At 38.2% G+C, this 17616-nt stretch overlaps 1 protein-coding gene across 7 annotated transcripts; it reads right to left on the reverse strand.

Annotated features, from left to right (window-relative positions):
* Positions 1 to 4963: 4963 nt before the first annotated feature.
* On the reverse strand, positions 4964 to 8663 carry LOC113314006 (protein argonaute 1B-like). Of its 7 annotated transcripts, XM_026562778.1 has the most exons (11): positions 8467 to 8663; positions 7884 to 8022; positions 7329 to 7488; positions 6968 to 7227; positions 6742 to 6884; positions 6533 to 6595; positions 6319 to 6412; positions 6073 to 6213; positions 5847 to 5977; positions 5558 to 5749; positions 4964 to 5225 (listed from the first exon to the last, which is right to left on the reverse strand). In XM_026562778.1, the coding sequence occupies exons 3-8, from the start codon at positions 7399 to 7401 to the stop codon at positions 6109 to 6111; spliced, it is 738 nt and encodes a 245-aa protein (XP_026418563.1). In that variant the 5' UTR covers positions 7402 to 7488; positions 7884 to 8022; positions 8467 to 8663; the 3' UTR covers positions 4964 to 5225; positions 5558 to 5749; positions 5847 to 5977; positions 6073 to 6108. The 7 variants fall into 7 exon arrangements, with proteins under 7 accessions (XP_026418563.1, XP_026418561.1, XP_026418560.1 ...); XM_026562776.1 differs by having other exon boundaries at positions 5558 to 5977; positions 6093 to 6213; XM_026562775.1 differs by having other exon boundaries at positions 5558 to 5977.
* Between the last annotated feature and the right edge of the window lie 8953 nt (positions 8664 to 17616).

The following is a 17616-nucleotide window of genomic DNA, read 5'->3' on the forward strand; positions in this document are numbered from 1 at the left end:
TTATATTTATGTGAATAAATCATATTTTAACTTAGGCAGGAATCACAAACACTTTAAATATGGTAATCAAAAGTGTTTGTACCAATAGATAACTTTCCTAGATAAGGAAACATCACCAACTTGACCAAAAATCCCTTTTAGTCACGTATTGGACCCAAGTTTTCGGATCACCCAAAGCCCATGGAATGTTTCCTAATTAATGAACTTAAATCACTCATAACTTTATCGTTATAACTCGGAATTGAGTGATTCTTGGCTCATTGGATTCGCAAGATCATTCACTATAACATGAGATCCTTTATAGGGATAAAGTTTATTATCACCAAGGTCATAAATCAAATAACCTCAAGTATATATACATAAATGTACATTTACCGTCATCGGAATTGTTCCATGTAGTGAGCATATATCTTGATAGATTAGAAAGGTATAATTGAACAAGAATCCAAATGAAATCAATCACATACCTTTGTTGATGAAGTACTTGTTGATGTCTTCTTGTAGTCTTCAATCTTCATCCATTAAGGATAGCTTTGATTCAACTTCTTAGACTTAATCTAGTCCGAAACTATCTTTAGTATGCTAAATCAGGAATGCATTTTGGCAACTAAAATTGAAAACTAACTTGACATACCAATGCTAGTGGGTTCAACCGATCAGTGCTCTAAAACAATCTCCAGAGGATCGAAAACTATCACAGAAGGTTAGCTCGGGAATATAACAAGCGTGTTCACCAGAGAGAATTCAGCCCAGGCGATAAGGTCTGGCGCGAGATTCCGCCATACCAACGCGAGTCAGGCAAATTCGCACCTGTATGGGAAGCCCCACTGACAGTCCTAGCTAAGGCAGGAGATGGAGCATATAAGTTGCTCAAATCGAACGGTGAATAACTTGAGCGCCCATGGAACAAAAAGTACCTAAAATCTTACAATTCTTAACAGTACCACTTATTAGATAGCCAAATCCAAGAATATGGCCTAATCCCTACTTGTAACGAATGTCATAAATCTCACTCAAATGTATCAGGGTTCACCAAACCCTCTTTTGAAGATAATGATATTATTCCTTTTGTATATTTTTAGCTGATTTTTTGTTCTCATTTTATATCTGTTTTTTCATTTTCTTTTCTTACCTTTTCGCTTTATATGTGCATCTTGATTAATCCTATCATACTTGCATTATAACAAAATCCCATCAAGACTATGGCATGGTGCTAGCCACACCTCCCATTCTACAACGAATGATGCGGGTAAAAAGCCTAAGCTACCTTGCATGGATACAAGCTCTAAGGTAATGCCATCACGATCATGAAATCGGGTGACGTCCTGCTATAACAAGAAATATCCATAATCAAGGAACCTACGTTTGGCCAAGGTAGAAATCACTTGACCGAGATATCACTCTTCAAAACACAGCTAAGAAAGAAAATAATTACTCAAACATCTGATCACTGAACCAAAAGGGAAAGTGTAACCTAAACCGGACACTATTAAAATAGCCCACAAGGGGCAAAAGGCGAGAAGGGAACATGTTATGAGTACAAGTCCAAAACTGTTAACGATGCCTAATCCAATTAAGGAACTGATCACTCCTTGGAAAACTACATACGATAACTCCTCAAAGCCATGAAGCACTAACGCATAAACAAAACAATATCATAAAAACGGAAACTATTATTCATTCCAACAAAGAAGCAACATTACATAATAACAATAAAATAAGTTTTCGGATCAGAGCATCGCGTCCACGCCCCGCTGAGGAGCAGCGAACTTAATACCCATCTGAGCCTCATCTGGAGCACGAGCCACTAACTAGGGCACGAATGCTCTCATCTCTGTACGAACACCTCGGATAGGAGCAATAATTGGAGACCTCCATCCGGCCAACGTACCTTCACTTCATTCCCAACCTTCGATGCTAAGGCATAAAACAGGGGCAAGGTATATATGTATACGTTTGAATATAACGTTTGAGTATTTTATACCTCAGGGCCCCCAGCAGCAAATGTTTCCAAGCCAAAACGTGTGAACACAACACGAGGCAAAGTGTTCCCAAGACCAATCGTAAGAAGAAACACATCACCTGAAATGTTTCCAATCTTGCCGGTAAAAGGAAACACAATGGTAAAAACGAAATCCCCTGGTGGAAGGTTCGGTCACTTGACAAACAGATGAGGCTAAAGATGCCATGCAAAAAGAAGACTGGTATTTCCGAGAAGACATTGATGATGATCTAGAATCCGGAGCAAGACAAGCCGAAAAACAAGTGAATGAGAGGACATACTATCATGTTGGAAAAAATGTAAGAAAACACCTCGCCTCCAAGGGGGACGGGGAGAGAAACGCTCAACACGCATGGAGACCTTCTGCAAAAAGGACTCCGAACTCTACAGAAGGGAAAGAAGAGAAAAATGAAACTCATACCCTTACCACAAAAAAGAACTCTTCTTAAATAGAATTAGAATTCCTCGAAAAAACCAACCGGTTTCTTCAAATCCAAGAAGGTCAAAGACGCGGCAAACAAGACGATAAGAATCCAGGGGGAAAAGTACAAAAGAGAAGATATCTTCCCTCCCACAAAATATAAGAAACCAAGGTATAACCAACTGGCACCTCAAGTCCAACGGATAAAAGCGCACTAAATAGTGCAAACGTGGAGAAAAGGACAGGACGGTTACGAAGTTTTCTTCCCATCATGTCCTCGGCATGTTGCAAAGAAAAGGATAAAAATGTGGGGGTAAAATACCCGATGACCACGTGTCAACATCCTAAGGGGTGAATCCACAATAAGATGATGAGATAGGAGCATCAAATAATATTCTAAAAATGTAAGTTTGTATGAATCGAGACACCTGCTACAACGTCACATGAACGACGTGTGTAAGGAGTAGTCTAATGTGCTCAGACGGTCAAGTCTAAAAAGAATGACCACATTTAATGAAGGATAAGGGCAAAGATGTGGGCATATCTACATCGTGACAGGAGACTTAGAGGGAGAACCAAGCAAGCCATCACGAGGGATAGTATATAACCAGTCCGAAGCAGCAAGGGAGATGTACGATAGCTCCACTAGCTCGGACGACCAAACCTCCACGAGCCTAATTTCCCTATAAATACCAGTCCATGTAGAAGGAGATGGACAACTTATGTATTATTAGATGGTCTTTCTACAGATAATTCCTGAGAGAGATCTAGATAGAGAGCGAGTAAGGAATCTAAGTGAGATTTGTATCTCTTTCAAGGGTAAGACCTTATTATCAATAAAGAAAACATCTTTTTTCCCTTGGACGTAGGTCATCATGGCCAAACCACGTTATATGCTTGTGTTAATCTTCACTTTTCATGCTCTTTACATCTTGTGCATATTGAATCTTGTATGTTTTAGTAGTTTTTAGTCTTAAATATTACTTGGGTGTAGTCATCAGAAAAGATGCAACTACACCAGCTTTAGAGTTTTCCGTTATAATACCATGGGTTTTAGGAACCACTGCAGGTCTGACATGGATGGTGACTTGTTAACCATCCACACTTAGATTTTTGGGTTGGACAATCCCTCAAATGAATGCCATGAATCAAACTTACAAAGTCAAAAGTGTCAACTAACACCTTAAGCAATCAGTTTTGCTAAGAATGCAAAAAGAGAGATGTTAGGCACATCCAAAATTTTATACTTCGATTTGTCCCGAAAAAATCAAACGCCCAGCATCCGTATTCACGGCGTATCTTTGGGATTTTTTATTGGTCTATTAATCATTTTCGGTTGGAAAAAGTAAAACATTTACGGAACAACAAAATGGTTTACAACAAGATATCAATCTCATCAGCCTGGCCTATGCATTTCTAAACAAAGCATACAACATCCTCAGCTAGCTGACGGGATTAAAATCCACGGTGAGCTGACCCTATGTTATACAGTTGTGGGTGGATTCAAAATGAATTGTGTAACTTTTCTATGCAACTTGAAAGCATATAGAAACACCGGCCAATCGCATTTTATGTTTTTTGATCGATAAAATTAATAATATTAAAGATAAGGGAAAAATGTTCACGAAACATGAACGAAAAGTACAGACAATAATCAATCCAAACATCCCAAAGCAACGACCAGATGAGAAAGAAACGCAAAGAAAAACAACACATAAGACTCATGGAGGTTCAAACACCACATCCTTCCATTTCAATATAAAGTGTTGAAGAGTAATGCCTATGAATTGAGGTTGCTGATACACCCAATACGCGATTGTAAACTTAATATTCTGGATGACCTTCGTTGTGGGTAAAGACTTGTTTTCAAACGCGCGCCGGTTTCTTTCCTTCCATAAATTCCAAATGATTGCAACAGGGATTGTGCTAATCACAACATCTTTTCTCGTTTTAGGTTTGTAATTAGGCCAAGAGTGAATAACAATTTCAACAGATGGGGGAGTAATTCATACCAAGTTGAATAACTCAATGAAAGATCTCCATATGGTGTTCGCATACGAGCAGTGAAGAAGCATATGATGTGATGTTTCTCTGTCATCGATACATAAATAGCAGTGATTCACTACACCAAATTCTGGGATCCGTAACAGAATCAGCCGTTACTAAAACGGGTTGTAACGGCCTTCTCCTGTTGCAAATTGGGGCGTTACATATTTTCATAACGGCTAAACGGTCGTTACGAATTTGGGTTGTAAAGGCACTCGTAACAGGTGTGAGCCTTTGCCACATGGTAACGGCTATGAACCATTACGAATATGATTTGTAACACCACCTTCGAACGCTGCCTAGCCGTTACTACGTGGCATATTGTAACAGCTTTGAGCCGTTACTACGTGACAGATTGTAACAACTTCCAGCCGTTACGAACTTTTTTGTAACAGAAAAAAAATTACTGCCAGTCAATCTTGACCTGGTCAAGGCTGACTGGCAAATAACTGAAATTTCTCTAAGTACCAAACTTTTTTTTTGTTAAGTATCAATTTATATCAACATTCATTTATTCATTCGATTCATATCAAAAAAGAATACAAATTCTTTAAGTACCAAAAAAAAAAAATGAGGATGGGAACTTCCTAAGTTCAGTTCATTCTCACTTCAATCACTATAAGTTCATTCCTATGTCCTAAGGTTATACAAATTCTGTGTAGTACAAAGATCATGAACATATTCTGTAACTAAGAAATTGTATACCTAATAACAGCTACAACTTCACGCGAAAACACTTCCACACCTAATTACTTCCTGCAAAAAATGATGACGGACATTCGAAGTATTCAAAAAAGTGTAAATGTGCATGATGGAAGGAAAAAACCCATGGAATACAAGTCAATGAAGAGAATTAGAGGCATGATAACAACACAAGGCTCGTGTGGCAATTAAACTCCTCAATGTTTGTCGATAAGTCTAATTACATCCCTGAAACTAACTGATACTTGTTAACAACATAATACAAGGATCTTTCGCACTAACAGTCTGAATCTCGATTACGCAATTTGAACTTAATTAGTGTAGATGCTCACCGATTTTAGGTAACTAAGTAGAATATTTAGCTAAGCCAGGATTGAGATAAGTACCTGTTCAGAGAGCCATCTCTGCCTCTAGTGCAGCCAACGCATCTGCCTCAGTTTTGTTCTTCTGAGGAGCAGGTTGTGTCGGCTTCCTTCTTGCCAGTACATATGCTGGAGCTGCAAGAGTTTGTGTTGCAGGTTGTAGGAGTTGTTCCTCTAACTCTGCTCCTTCCAACTACTCAAGTTCAGTTTCTCATCCTGCAACCAACAAAGATAATTAACTATCACTCTCTGGTTAAAGTTAATTTAAGTCTGAAAAAATACAAATAAAATGTAAAAGATTATGGGGTTTGACTTCATTGGAGCAGCTTTATTTCTTAACACATCAACATTCTCTGTTGTAGGCCATCGAAGATGGGATACTGGACGCAGGTTCTTGTGGCACCGAAGTGTATTCATATGGTGAAGTCTTAGGTGTTTCAGCTTCTGCATCACAAATGTATAAACAACACATTAATAGAGGAAAACTTTGAGCAAATTAGAAACACTTGAGAAAAATCATAGTATTAAGAAAGCAGTACCTTAAATCTGGGATACTTACAAATACCAGAGACCGTTCAATTACACATATTAGGAGATAAAGTAACAGTTGGAGAATTCCCTCTCAGGCCTCTGCTACAAATCAGACCCACGTGGTAAGAACATAACGAAGTTGTAACCCACTGCGAATTTGATATATCAAACAAGATTATTCTAAGGCAGGAATGTTTCTTAAACCACCGTCACATTCCTCTCAAAGTACTCAAGTTATCAATAGTGAAACTTACAAAGTATTCCGAATAGGGAGTTGTGGCAACGACAAAGGAATAGCACCAGTTAACTGTTTTTTCTTCAATGATTTGCATAGCAAACCAACGCAAACTTCATAGAAATTAAAACAAGTTCTACTGTTCAAGAACTTTATTAACTACGGTGATCAGAAAGAACTAGAGAAGGCAGTAGACATAAGCCAATTAGCTACATTATGAACGCCAAAATTACCTGTAAAATATAATATGCCGAGGCTTCTGTCCAGTTGTTCTACGGAAAGAGATAAGAAGTTCCCTAGTACATGAAAATATCAAAAGATTAGCCAAGATGAAAATATCAAAATATTAGCCAAAACGAACACCCAATATGCAATTCAGGCCCCGTAACGAAATAAATTGAAATGACGAAGACGGAGAAACACAACAGGCAGAGGCACATACTTAACCATGCCTCCCGTCACAGTTCCTCGAACTGGATCCTGCCATACTTTAAACAGATCCTGAATCAACTCTTGGCGATGGGCTTGAGCACACACCAAACCAGCATACTTTGTTACCTCTGGCCAATCTTGTGATGCCACAACCTGGGTAAGGGGTACAACAAAATAGAAGTCAATAATTGGAACAGCTTAGGAGTCACCAAAGGGATTAGTAAATAAAATCTTACAGCAGCGACGGAGGGGCTTGAATCCTCTCCCGGGTGAGGATGGGTCACATCAGCACCAAAGATAATAGTTGGCCGGTCACTGACAAGCGGTATGCGCCTTGAAAATGCATCAACTAGAACAGTGTTGCGCCCACCGACCTTCACATTTATCTTTAGGGCGACATTGGCCAGGTACTGCTTGCTCATCTCAAAGATGTGCTTCGTCAGACAACACTGGGAAACAAGACCAAGTTCGGTCTCACAGATACGTTTCAAGTCCCCTGTACAGTACAAATTGTCCCTTAAATAATTCTTCATTCGAGTAATTAATCAAAAATCTAAGCTGATAGGGTGTTTCAATTAAAGATGAGGCTTGTCATACCATAGAGTGAGACATTGTTGTCTGGCAAAATTACAATGAGCAAGTCGAGTTCTTTGCCCTTAAGCTTAGTCATCGCCTCCGAATATCTTGTCTTAAGTGCTCGTTCAACATGATCTGGACGAGCGGTATAAGGAGGGAGAATGGGCTCAGAGTTGAACGTCTACACATGAAGCAACCAGAATTTAGTTAGTTAAACAGAGCATCAAGTACCAAATTACAGATCAGATTGCCAGTTGCCAGGATTAGGATATAAAATCCAGGATTAGGATCAGCATGTGGTGCTCTACCAGTTTGAGAAGCTTTCGCACAATCTCAGATGGTAAATTCAAAAAAGTCCTCACAAACTCAGCAGATTAACCAAGAACTATCTTCAAAAACAATCAGAAAACAACAGGACAATCTCCACTAACACTACCAAATGCAACACAGACAATCTTGGCAAAATACAACAACAGCAACAAAAGATTCAACATCAAGCTCCAGAACCATACATAAATCAGAAATCAAATGCTACAAACACATCAAATCCAAAAAAACGACATCAACAAATCTTACCTAGGGCGATCACCCTGTCGTGTTCTACCCAGTTTGAGCAGATTTCTTCAAAGTATTAGGCACAATCTCAGATTGTAGATTCAAATAAGTCCTCAAAAACCCAATTACCATCATTAGTCAAAAACCAATAGTGCTTCCTCTGCAAATCAAAAACAAATCCACCATTAACTAAAAAGCAAAATCCCTGTCCACAAAATCAAACCCTAACTTAAGTAATGATTTGAGAAAAATTAAATTGCTGTTAAAAGAAAATCAAACCCTAATTAAATGACTTCGTCTGCAAAGAATCAAACCCAACCCAAAAAATTTCAACACCAAATCAAAAGTAAAATTGATGAAAATTTCTACAAACTCAATCTAGTAAAACCCTAACAAAACCGCCCAATCAAATCCTATTATCATCAACGGAGTAGCAGTTCAAGAAAACTAGGGTTTTCAGCGGAGAAAGAAAGCAGATAGAGGAGAAAGTTAGAGACTGAAAATCAAACGAGTAACCACAAACCCTAAAATCGATTGAAATACTGAAACCAACACGAAACAGATAAAACTCGGAAAAAAATCAAAAAAGAAAACTGATTATTACCTCCCAGTCGGAAGATTTTGATCTTCGGGTAGAGGGAGAGCTGTAAATCCAGAGACTTGAGTAGAGACACAGAGATCTACAAGAAGAAATCGAGAGATTGTGTAGTGTTTGGAAGGAGGAAAGTGAATTTGTGTATAAAAACTAGAGTTTTATGAGAAATCGAGGGATTGTGAATCTGAGTTTGGGTAGAGAGATAGAGACGGAAAGATAGAAATAAAGAAGTGAGATTTTGGGTAGGGAATAAAAAACTAAAGGTTTTATTGTTGCGTTGCATCGCGAGAAAATATGGACGGTATAGATGGATGGGTAGAAAGTGTGGGCCCAGAAAAACTCGTGTGTTACGACCCAGGTGTGACCGAGCGTGTGACTGGCACGCGTATAAAAGATTTCGTAATGGATGACTCTGTTACGAATTTTTAAAAATTTGCCTGTTACGAAATATTTGTATCGGCCATTTGTAACGGGAAATTTGTAACGGCCTAGTACCGTTACGAATTTCTGTTACTAATCCGGAAATTTGGTGTAGTGATTCACCCAATCTCTCCATTTTCTTTTACAAAGATTGTCTTGAGTTAAGACTTTTTGATTGACAGCAAGCCAAATGAGAAAACTCACCTTTGGAGGCCAATATTTGGACCAAATCTTCTTTGGTGGGACGTAAACTGCTTCTTGCTGAGAGTTTTTCCGAGAAACCAGCCACATATAACATTTCTTAACCGAGAATTTACAAATTTCATTCTTATCCATCCAACCTCTTTCATCTAGATTGTTATTAAGTGTAGTATTGCTTTCATCCAGAGCATGCAGCAGCCTTGCAACACTTTCGATAACATGGTCTTGTATTCTTCTTGTAATTCCTAAGGACCAGCTCTTGTCGACATGATTGTACATTTGAGATACTGTGAACTCTTTGTTAGCGGAGGCTTCGAAGGAATAAGGAAATTGCTCGGCTAAAGGAGAGGTACCTAGCCAAATGTCCCACCAGAATTTAGTTCTTTCACCATTCCCGACAATAAACTTGCAGTTGGACTTGAAGTCAGATAAATGGTTTTGAATTCCTCTCCAAACACTGCAGCCATAAGCTTGTTTCGGATTCACCGCATTCCAGCCTAGCCTTTCAATGCCATACTTTTTCGGAGATTAATCCCTTCCACAAGGGTGCGTCATCTTCACCAAACTTCCATAACCATTTCATAAGTAAGGAAATGTTCATCAGATGTAAATCCTTGATGCCCAAACCACCCTCCTCTTTGGATTTCATAACTATGCTCCAATCAACCAAGTGATACTTTTTGTTGCCTTCACCGTCATCCCACTGAAAATTACGCATGATTCTTTCTAACTTTTTAATCACATTAATGGGAGCAAGGAACAAAGAAAAATATAAATTGGAGTGGGGATAAGAACCGAGAGAATGAGAGTCAGTTTACCTCCACGAGAAAGGCTTTTGGCTATCCAGCTTGGAAGTCTGGCTTTACTGACAAATCATGTCCTCAGAAGAACCGTCCAATCACATTAAGGATTCTCCACAGAGATATCTTTACTGCTGTAAGATTATCAACTATTTACTACTCAACCAAAAGTTTTATCAATAGCACGACATAATTTCATGAAGTGACAACATGAGCCAGTAACAAAAATTCTCACCCTTGCTGAAACGGCAAACTACAGTATAAAAGATTTTTTCAAAGATTCTTGAGAAAAGCACCATTATTAATGATTAAAACGGTACTTCAAAGGAAATATCAAAAATCTAGCTGAAATTGGACAAATTTTACTCATGATTTGCTACCCTGCTTCATACAAGAGCAGATGCAGAGTTCTAAAATGAACTATAGCAATTATAATCAAGTGTTATGAGTTCAGTTCAAGTAAGGAAAAGCATCTAACCACACCCTGCGCCACTCCTACAAAGATTAGCTCGAACAACTAAAGGATGGATGACAAAATGCCTAACCCAAACTGGAAGAGTCATACTCATTAAAACCTCTCTAATTCCCAATTTAAACCATCTTTTGCAAACGCAAAACCTCCCCACCAGTATTCACAAACAAATAGATTGTATCATCAGAAATTTCTTTTGAGGACATGATTTATCAGTTAAAAGGCTTCATCCTATAAGTTGGGACAAGGTAACAAAACCAAATATGAAGGAGGATCAGGCATAAGGAAAATCAGTGATCATAACAAGGCTCTTCTCATGAAAATAATTTGGATTTTTGCACGATCAACCTAACTCAATTTGTGGAAGTATCTTCAGCGGAAAATGTCTTGACCAACAACCAATTCTACAAGGAATTGATGCCATACCTCCTTCCGCCATCCCCCAATGGAGACAATTGGCGTCAATCATCCATACCATGCAACAATCGATATTTCATCATATTGGATATAAGGTATCAACACCAATAGAAGCCATTTCGATTTCACACTCACCAAACTTAGACCCAAATCAATGCTACCCGATCTGAAATGTAACTGATATCATTGATCCAATCTCTCACAATTGGCACCACGAAAAATTAAACACTCTACCCAATCATGTAGCCCAAAAAATCATAAACATCCACCTCCCCCAAGATAGCCCCCAGGACAAAAATTATCTGACCACATTCAAAATCCGGAAAATACACTATTTCATCGTGATACAAATGTCTAACCCACAATCAATCTAACCATACTCTCCTACCACCCACCAAATTCCTGTGGACCTTACCATGTCCACCAAAAAATCATCTTTTCATGTGGAAAGCAATCAATGAAGGATTACCAACCTTCTCTCTTCATCATATCCATTTAACCAATTCAGACATTTGCCTCAGATGTAATATTCATACAGAATCAACAACTCACCTTCTAATTCATTGTCCAACGACAACTATATCTTGGAACACTTTACTCATTCAACCCTCAACCACACCAAACACCAACATCGCCCCCGCATTTGCTTTAACACCTCATACAACCATCTCTCAAATCTACATCAACCAACTCCAACATTTGTTATCTATACTTTCAGTTTTGTTTTCTGGACCTTATGGCTAGCTAGGTGTTAACTAGTATACCATCAAAAACAAACAACAACAACAACAACAACAAAAATATTAGCTTAGGCTCAAAAACAACAACAAGAATATTGACAGCCCTACAGTCTTTACCTTCGGTCCTATCGGGAGATTCACCGATACTCAACTACTCAAGAAACACCAAAAGGATCTCAACAATGTCGGTAGGGTGGTCCACGCTGAACATTAACTGGATTAAGATTAATACTGATGGAACATCCAGAGGTCATCTTGGTTTTTCGGGTGCAGGTTTCATTTGCAGGGACTCCGATGCACGAACGGTAGTGGCTCTATCTCAACCTTTGGGAATTATGACTGCCTTAACATCATAAACTTGGGCTCTTCTTCTGGCATCGATAATTGCAGCTAAAAGGCAATGGCCAAAAGTTATCTTTGAGACAGACTTAGAGAACCTTCTCTGAGATAATTGAGGAAATAAACAATAGGATACAACAGTTTCCACAGGCTGCTATACGCACAATTACAGTGAAAGAAATTGAGCAGCGGATGGTTTGGCCAATCATGCGGCGGATGGAAGCCAAACGGGAAATCTGTCAACCAAAATTTGAGACCAGGCAATCCCAATTTTTATTAGTCAAATTATTTATCACGACTCCGTGGACACCACATACCCACGCCAAATTGTAATCTAATCTTCGTTTTATACAATGCATGCTTCAAAAAAAAAAAAAAAATCAAGTTGTATAGCATCTTGCTAGTAGTAAAATGCGTCATATACTAATGCCACATTCTCGTATAGTCATATGTACACCATCTTGTACTTTAAGGCAGTTTTAGACGCTAAAACCATGGCAGTAAAATTAAGGTTCCATGCCCACTTGATCCAACACTTTTCTCTAGTAAGTTAATTATATAGTATTAGTTCTAATTGCTCCAAGTTCTGAGAGCCAACTAAAAATACGAACTGACGATCCATCAATTCCCACTGCACTAAAATCTGCATGATCACTATACCAATTCGCATTGGTACCCCATCTTGCATCCTTATTCATCGAATCATTTCACACCTTTTTCTCTTTATTTTGGTTGAGCATGGCGAACTTCAAACGAAAATGCTAGTTGGCTTCCTATTTTCCACCTCCCTGTTCACCTCCCTACAATCTAAGTCTCACATCCATATCGAAATTTGCTTTCAGATTCAGGTAGGTTCACCATTCCCCTAATATGGGGTTTAGATTGTAAGGAGGAGAATAGGAAGGTGGAAATTAGACAGCCAATTAACACTGCCGAACTTCAAATATGAAAAATGATGCAAGCAATTATGTCTAAGACACACTTGAAGCAATTATATCTATTGCTTGCATCTTTTTTTTATCATTTTACACCTTTTCCTCTATATTTTCGTTGACATAGTGAACTTCGAGCACTTGCAATGTTGGGAATAATTCAATATAGATTTTCTTTTTCCCTTTTCCTGGCGCGAATGGTTCAAAAATGAAAAGAAAAAACTTGGGCCTAGACAAGAAAACTACTAGTATCAGTTATTGGGACCAAGGAAATGAATGATTTTTTTAGGGACCATGATTTTTTTTGGGAGACCATGGTCTTATTAGGTCACCTTCCCTATAGTTATAAGGGGTGTCCTAAAGGATTGAAATGACTAACCTATCTTTAATTTAATTTAATTTAAAACCAACACAATAACCACCTCTCTCTATATATATAAATATATATAACCACCACCTCCTCTCACCACCACCGCCGATTACCACCACCAACAACAACCACCGATTACCACCACCACCACCGCCGCCGATTACCACCACCTCCTCCAATTATCACCACCAACAACCACCGATTACCACCACCACCTCCGATTACCACCACCACTATATATATAGCTTAATTTAAAACATTAACAAATATATTCTCACAAACCCATTACTTGTCATTCGTTTTTGGTTGAATAAATGAGAACTAATCATCAAAATGAGTTGAAAATGAAAGTTGCAAAGAGGTTTAATGGAGTTTTTTTTTTGGTAAAAAGTTCGGTTATCACAAATTATTTTTTTCTTAACTGAACTCAAAGTTCGGTTGATTCGCAAAAAAATACTTTTAACCGAACTCTTTGTATTAGAACAATACAAGTCCATAATTTCGGTTCATTCGCAAAATTATTAAGTTTTCTTTGTAACCGAACTCTACCTATAAGCCCAGTTCGGTTGATTCGCAAAATATGTTGAAGTTTGCGAACCAACCGAACTTCTAACACTAGGTTACTTTTAACCTGAAGTTCGGTTGGGAACTTGGTTGCGTTGAAGTTTGCGAACTAACCGAACACACAAGATGTACTCAAATAAATTGTCAAGTTCAAAGTTCGGTTACCTACCATTTTATCCTAGGTAACCGAACATTGCACTGTACGACCAAAACCTCCATTAACGAGCGAGTTCGGTAACCTGCGTGTTTGGAAAACGTAACTGAACCACACTTTCAGGTGTGTTCGGTTACATGTTCTTGACATATGATAACCGAACTACACTTTCAGGTGTGTTCGGTTACATGTTCTTGACATATGGTAACCGAACTACACTTTCAGATGTGTTCGGTTACATGTTGTTGACATATGTTGTTGAAAGTTTGGAGCAATTCAACCAACATTATCTAAGTTTGACGCATACCTGGGTACCCAAATACCCTTTCTCCGGTTGTGGTTGGTAAAATCCATCGTTTTTCATGTTTTCCTTCTTCATCTTCTCTAACTTTACTCTCTCAATAATTCTATTTCTTTAAAAAAAACTCTGATTTTTTAATCTCACTAATTATCTTTAACTTAATCATCTCACTATTCATTACACTAACTATTATTAACACTAGCTAATCATCACTCAAAATTAATCAGGAGGATAATTTAGGTATTAATATAAATATCTAGATAAGGGGTGACCTAGATTTACTTCTAATGTCTTTACCCAAAATAAAACCATGGTCCCCCAAGAAAAACCATGGTCCCAAAAAATCGTTCAAGAAAATAAGGCTGAGGCCCATTTTCTAAATTTTTGCGCATCTCCAGCTTCATAATCATAATTATATGCGCATCTCTACGAATTATTCCAAGACCAACTCGCTAAATAGCCGCTATAAATCACGCATCAAAGTTTATTTTAGAATAAGTACTTTACCAATAGTGAAAACTACAGGGAGACCCATTCTCCCATACTTTTCTACTATGAAACCCACGCTCAGAAAAACACAGGCGCGCACCCATTTTCTGGAAGAAAATTATTCTCAAACCCATAATTTCTGAAATTATGTTTCAGTCTTTTTTTTTTCTTCTTCTTCTTCTTCTCAGATTCGTATCTCCCTACAGCTTTCTTTCCTATCTATCAACGGAGTCCAAAATCTCGATTGAGATTAGAAATTGCAGCAACCAAGTTGGGTCCGTTTGTCAACTGGATTGAGTGTATTCAAGGGTTCGTTTGTGATTCGAATCATCTACAGTTGAGGTAATGTTTGAGAGGAACAAGTTAGGGTCTGATCTGTTGATGTAATTGATTATGAATGAAGTTTTAGAAGATCAGAGAAGGAATTTGGTGAAGTTGCAAAACTGAAATCAACAAAGAAAAGGGGATCTGGGACTGATTGATTAAATGGGTTTTGGTGGTTGTGTTCGAAGAATCGGGAGCTCGAGATGATGTAGAAGTTTGAGTTGTATTTTAACTCAAGAGAGCCAGGAAAGAAGAATTTCTTACATCCTCTCTTTTCTCTGTCCAAGAGATGTTGTTGCTGTGGTTGATTGTGACAGTAATTGATGATGAATGAGTCTAGTTTATAATTCCTGGAAGAAGTGGAGTTATTGGGCTATGTTGAATGTGAAACTGCAGGAATTGGAGAGCTGAAGAAGATGGTTTCTCAACATACAACAACACCATCAGGTAGCGTATATCAACTGTTCGACAGAAAAGCTAAACCACCATCTTATTACCACCTAGTTCGCAGCTGTTAAAATGGTTGCTGCTATGGGCATTGTTGATTATCTGGGTCGTGTAAGAAGAGGAGAAGAAACAAATGCTGCTGCAGATGTTTGTGTGGGTGTTGTGTGTTGTTGCCGTGGGTTTGAAACCAGCAAGATATCGAAGGATACATGTTGTCTATGGTGAGGGTTTGGTACAGTTCTGGCAGCGAGAAAAGAAGGAAGAAAAGGGTGCAGAGTGATTCGCAAATTTGGTTAGTGCTGTGGAAGATTTGGTCAAGGCTAAACAACAAGAACATAACCAGCTGCAGCTGCTTGACCGCACTGTTTCCTTGCTAGTGTGTTGTGTGTTTGTGGGATGAGTACAAGGGTTGTTTGCAGCGGATGTGGCGTTAATTAGAAGCCAGTAGGGTGAGCTAACTTGGGTACCAATTTGTTTCATCATCGGATAGAGTTTGTTATGACTGCATAACATGTCAAGATCAGATTTGGTTTTTAGTCTGTTGGGTGTTGTTTTAAGTTGTTATGCAGCTATGAAAATGGATGCATAACCTGTTATGCATCTACAAAATTTGTTTCATAACTTGTTATGCAGTCCAGAAAACGGTTGCATAGCACGTTATGCATCAACTTTTTCGTCACTGTTGAAACCAACAAAAACAAAGACTGCACAACTTGTCATGCACCTACAATAATATCTGCATAACATGTTATGCAGTTGTGAAAATTGATGCATAACCTTTTATGCATCCGAAAATATGGCTGCATAATGCATTATGCATCGAGAAATTTGTTGCACAATCTTTTATGCATCGAGAAAATAGATGCATAACCTGTTATGCATCCGAAAATATTTTTGCATAATGCATTATGCATCAATTTTTTATGTACGCACTAAAATCAACCAAAACAATGGCTACATAACTTGTTATAAATGCATAACTTTGTTATGCAGATGCATAATTTGTTATGCAGTCGAGAAAATGGTTGCATAATTCGATATGCGTCTGCAGAATGTGTTATGCATCTTTTTTGGTGGCTGCATAATGGTTATTTAGTCAGTTTTCGAAATTTTTCCTAAAATGATGATCACCTCCGATTTTTTCGTGAAAAACAAAAATTTAATATTGTTGTTTGTACTCGTTGCGTAGCTCTCTTAAAAAGATTTCCAACGATATAAAATTTGTAAAATTCCAAGACGCGGATTTTTAGATATGTTATATCCAAGTTGCGTTGCCAATTATACCACTGATGCATAACCCGTCATGCGGATGCATAATCCGTCATGCATGCATTTTTAATAATTTCATATAATTATGGGTGTCACGGTACCTAAAATTAATTGTCGGTCTGCGAATGAGAATTTTTTTTTTTTGGATCTCCCCCTAATTTCCCCTTACCAATAACCATTTTCTTGGCCCATGACATATATACCTGTATTTGCACTATTAACAGAATTATTCAAGTCTACAAACACATTTTAATTCCATTGAATTTGAGTATTTAGTTCTCTCAAATATTTTACGAACTCAAAGACACTCGCACATCTATCCATAATTTGACACTTGCGCGGGTTCTCCTTTCTCAAGACTTCTTTTGTTTCTGGCATTTGTTTCTAGCATTTACTTGAACTAACAAGAGCCGTTGAGAAAGGTTATAACCACCAGTTCCAAGGTGTTAAACGCATGACACATGCTATGCAGACTTGGGTGGTACAATGACACCCACAGTTTTAGGGAAAAAAGAAAAGGTGAAAGTAATGTGAGTGAGACTGAAGATAAGGCATGCCCTGAATTGATTAGTAAAAAACAGGCAATTGCATTATGACTAGAGATTACAAGATACGTGATCAGAAAACAAGAATCAAGTTCAAATCATGAAGACTGGATCTTTAGTCGGGGATTGATGAGTACTAGTAATCATCAAGCCAAATGTTACAAGACAATGATGAGAACTTGGGTTCCAACAAGCACTTGCAAGTCTGACATGGATGCTGGCACTGGGCATCCACGTACACTAGACTTTTTGTGACAGAAGAACCCCTGGAGTTGAATGCCTCGATCCAAAATAAGAAAGTCAAAAGCGGCAAGCAACACCGAGGGCCCTAGGCAATCAGTTTCACACAGGGAAGAGAGGAGAGGGTCATCAAAA

This window comes from Papaver somniferum, chromosome 9 (assembly GCF_003573695.1).
Source record: "Papaver somniferum cultivar HN1 chromosome 9, ASM357369v1, whole genome shotgun sequence".
Lineage (NCBI taxonomy): Eukaryota > Viridiplantae > Streptophyta > Magnoliopsida > Ranunculales > Papaveraceae > Papaver > Papaver somniferum.

Excerpts from the sequence above, each read along its gene's own strand:
- LOC113314006 (XM_026562776.1), bottom strand. The coding sequence starts at position 7,401 with ATGACTAAGCTTAAGGGCAAAGAACTCGACTTGCTCATTGTAATTTTG. Across the intron at positions 7,228-7,328 it reads CAACAATGTCTCACTCTATG|GGGACTTGAAACGTATCTGT; the intron begins GTATGACAAGCC and ends TGTACTGTACAG. Across the intron at positions 6,413-6,532 it reads CGGCATATTATATTTTACAG|TTTGCGTTGGTTTGCTATGC; the intron begins GTAATTTTGGCG and ends ATTTCTATGAAG.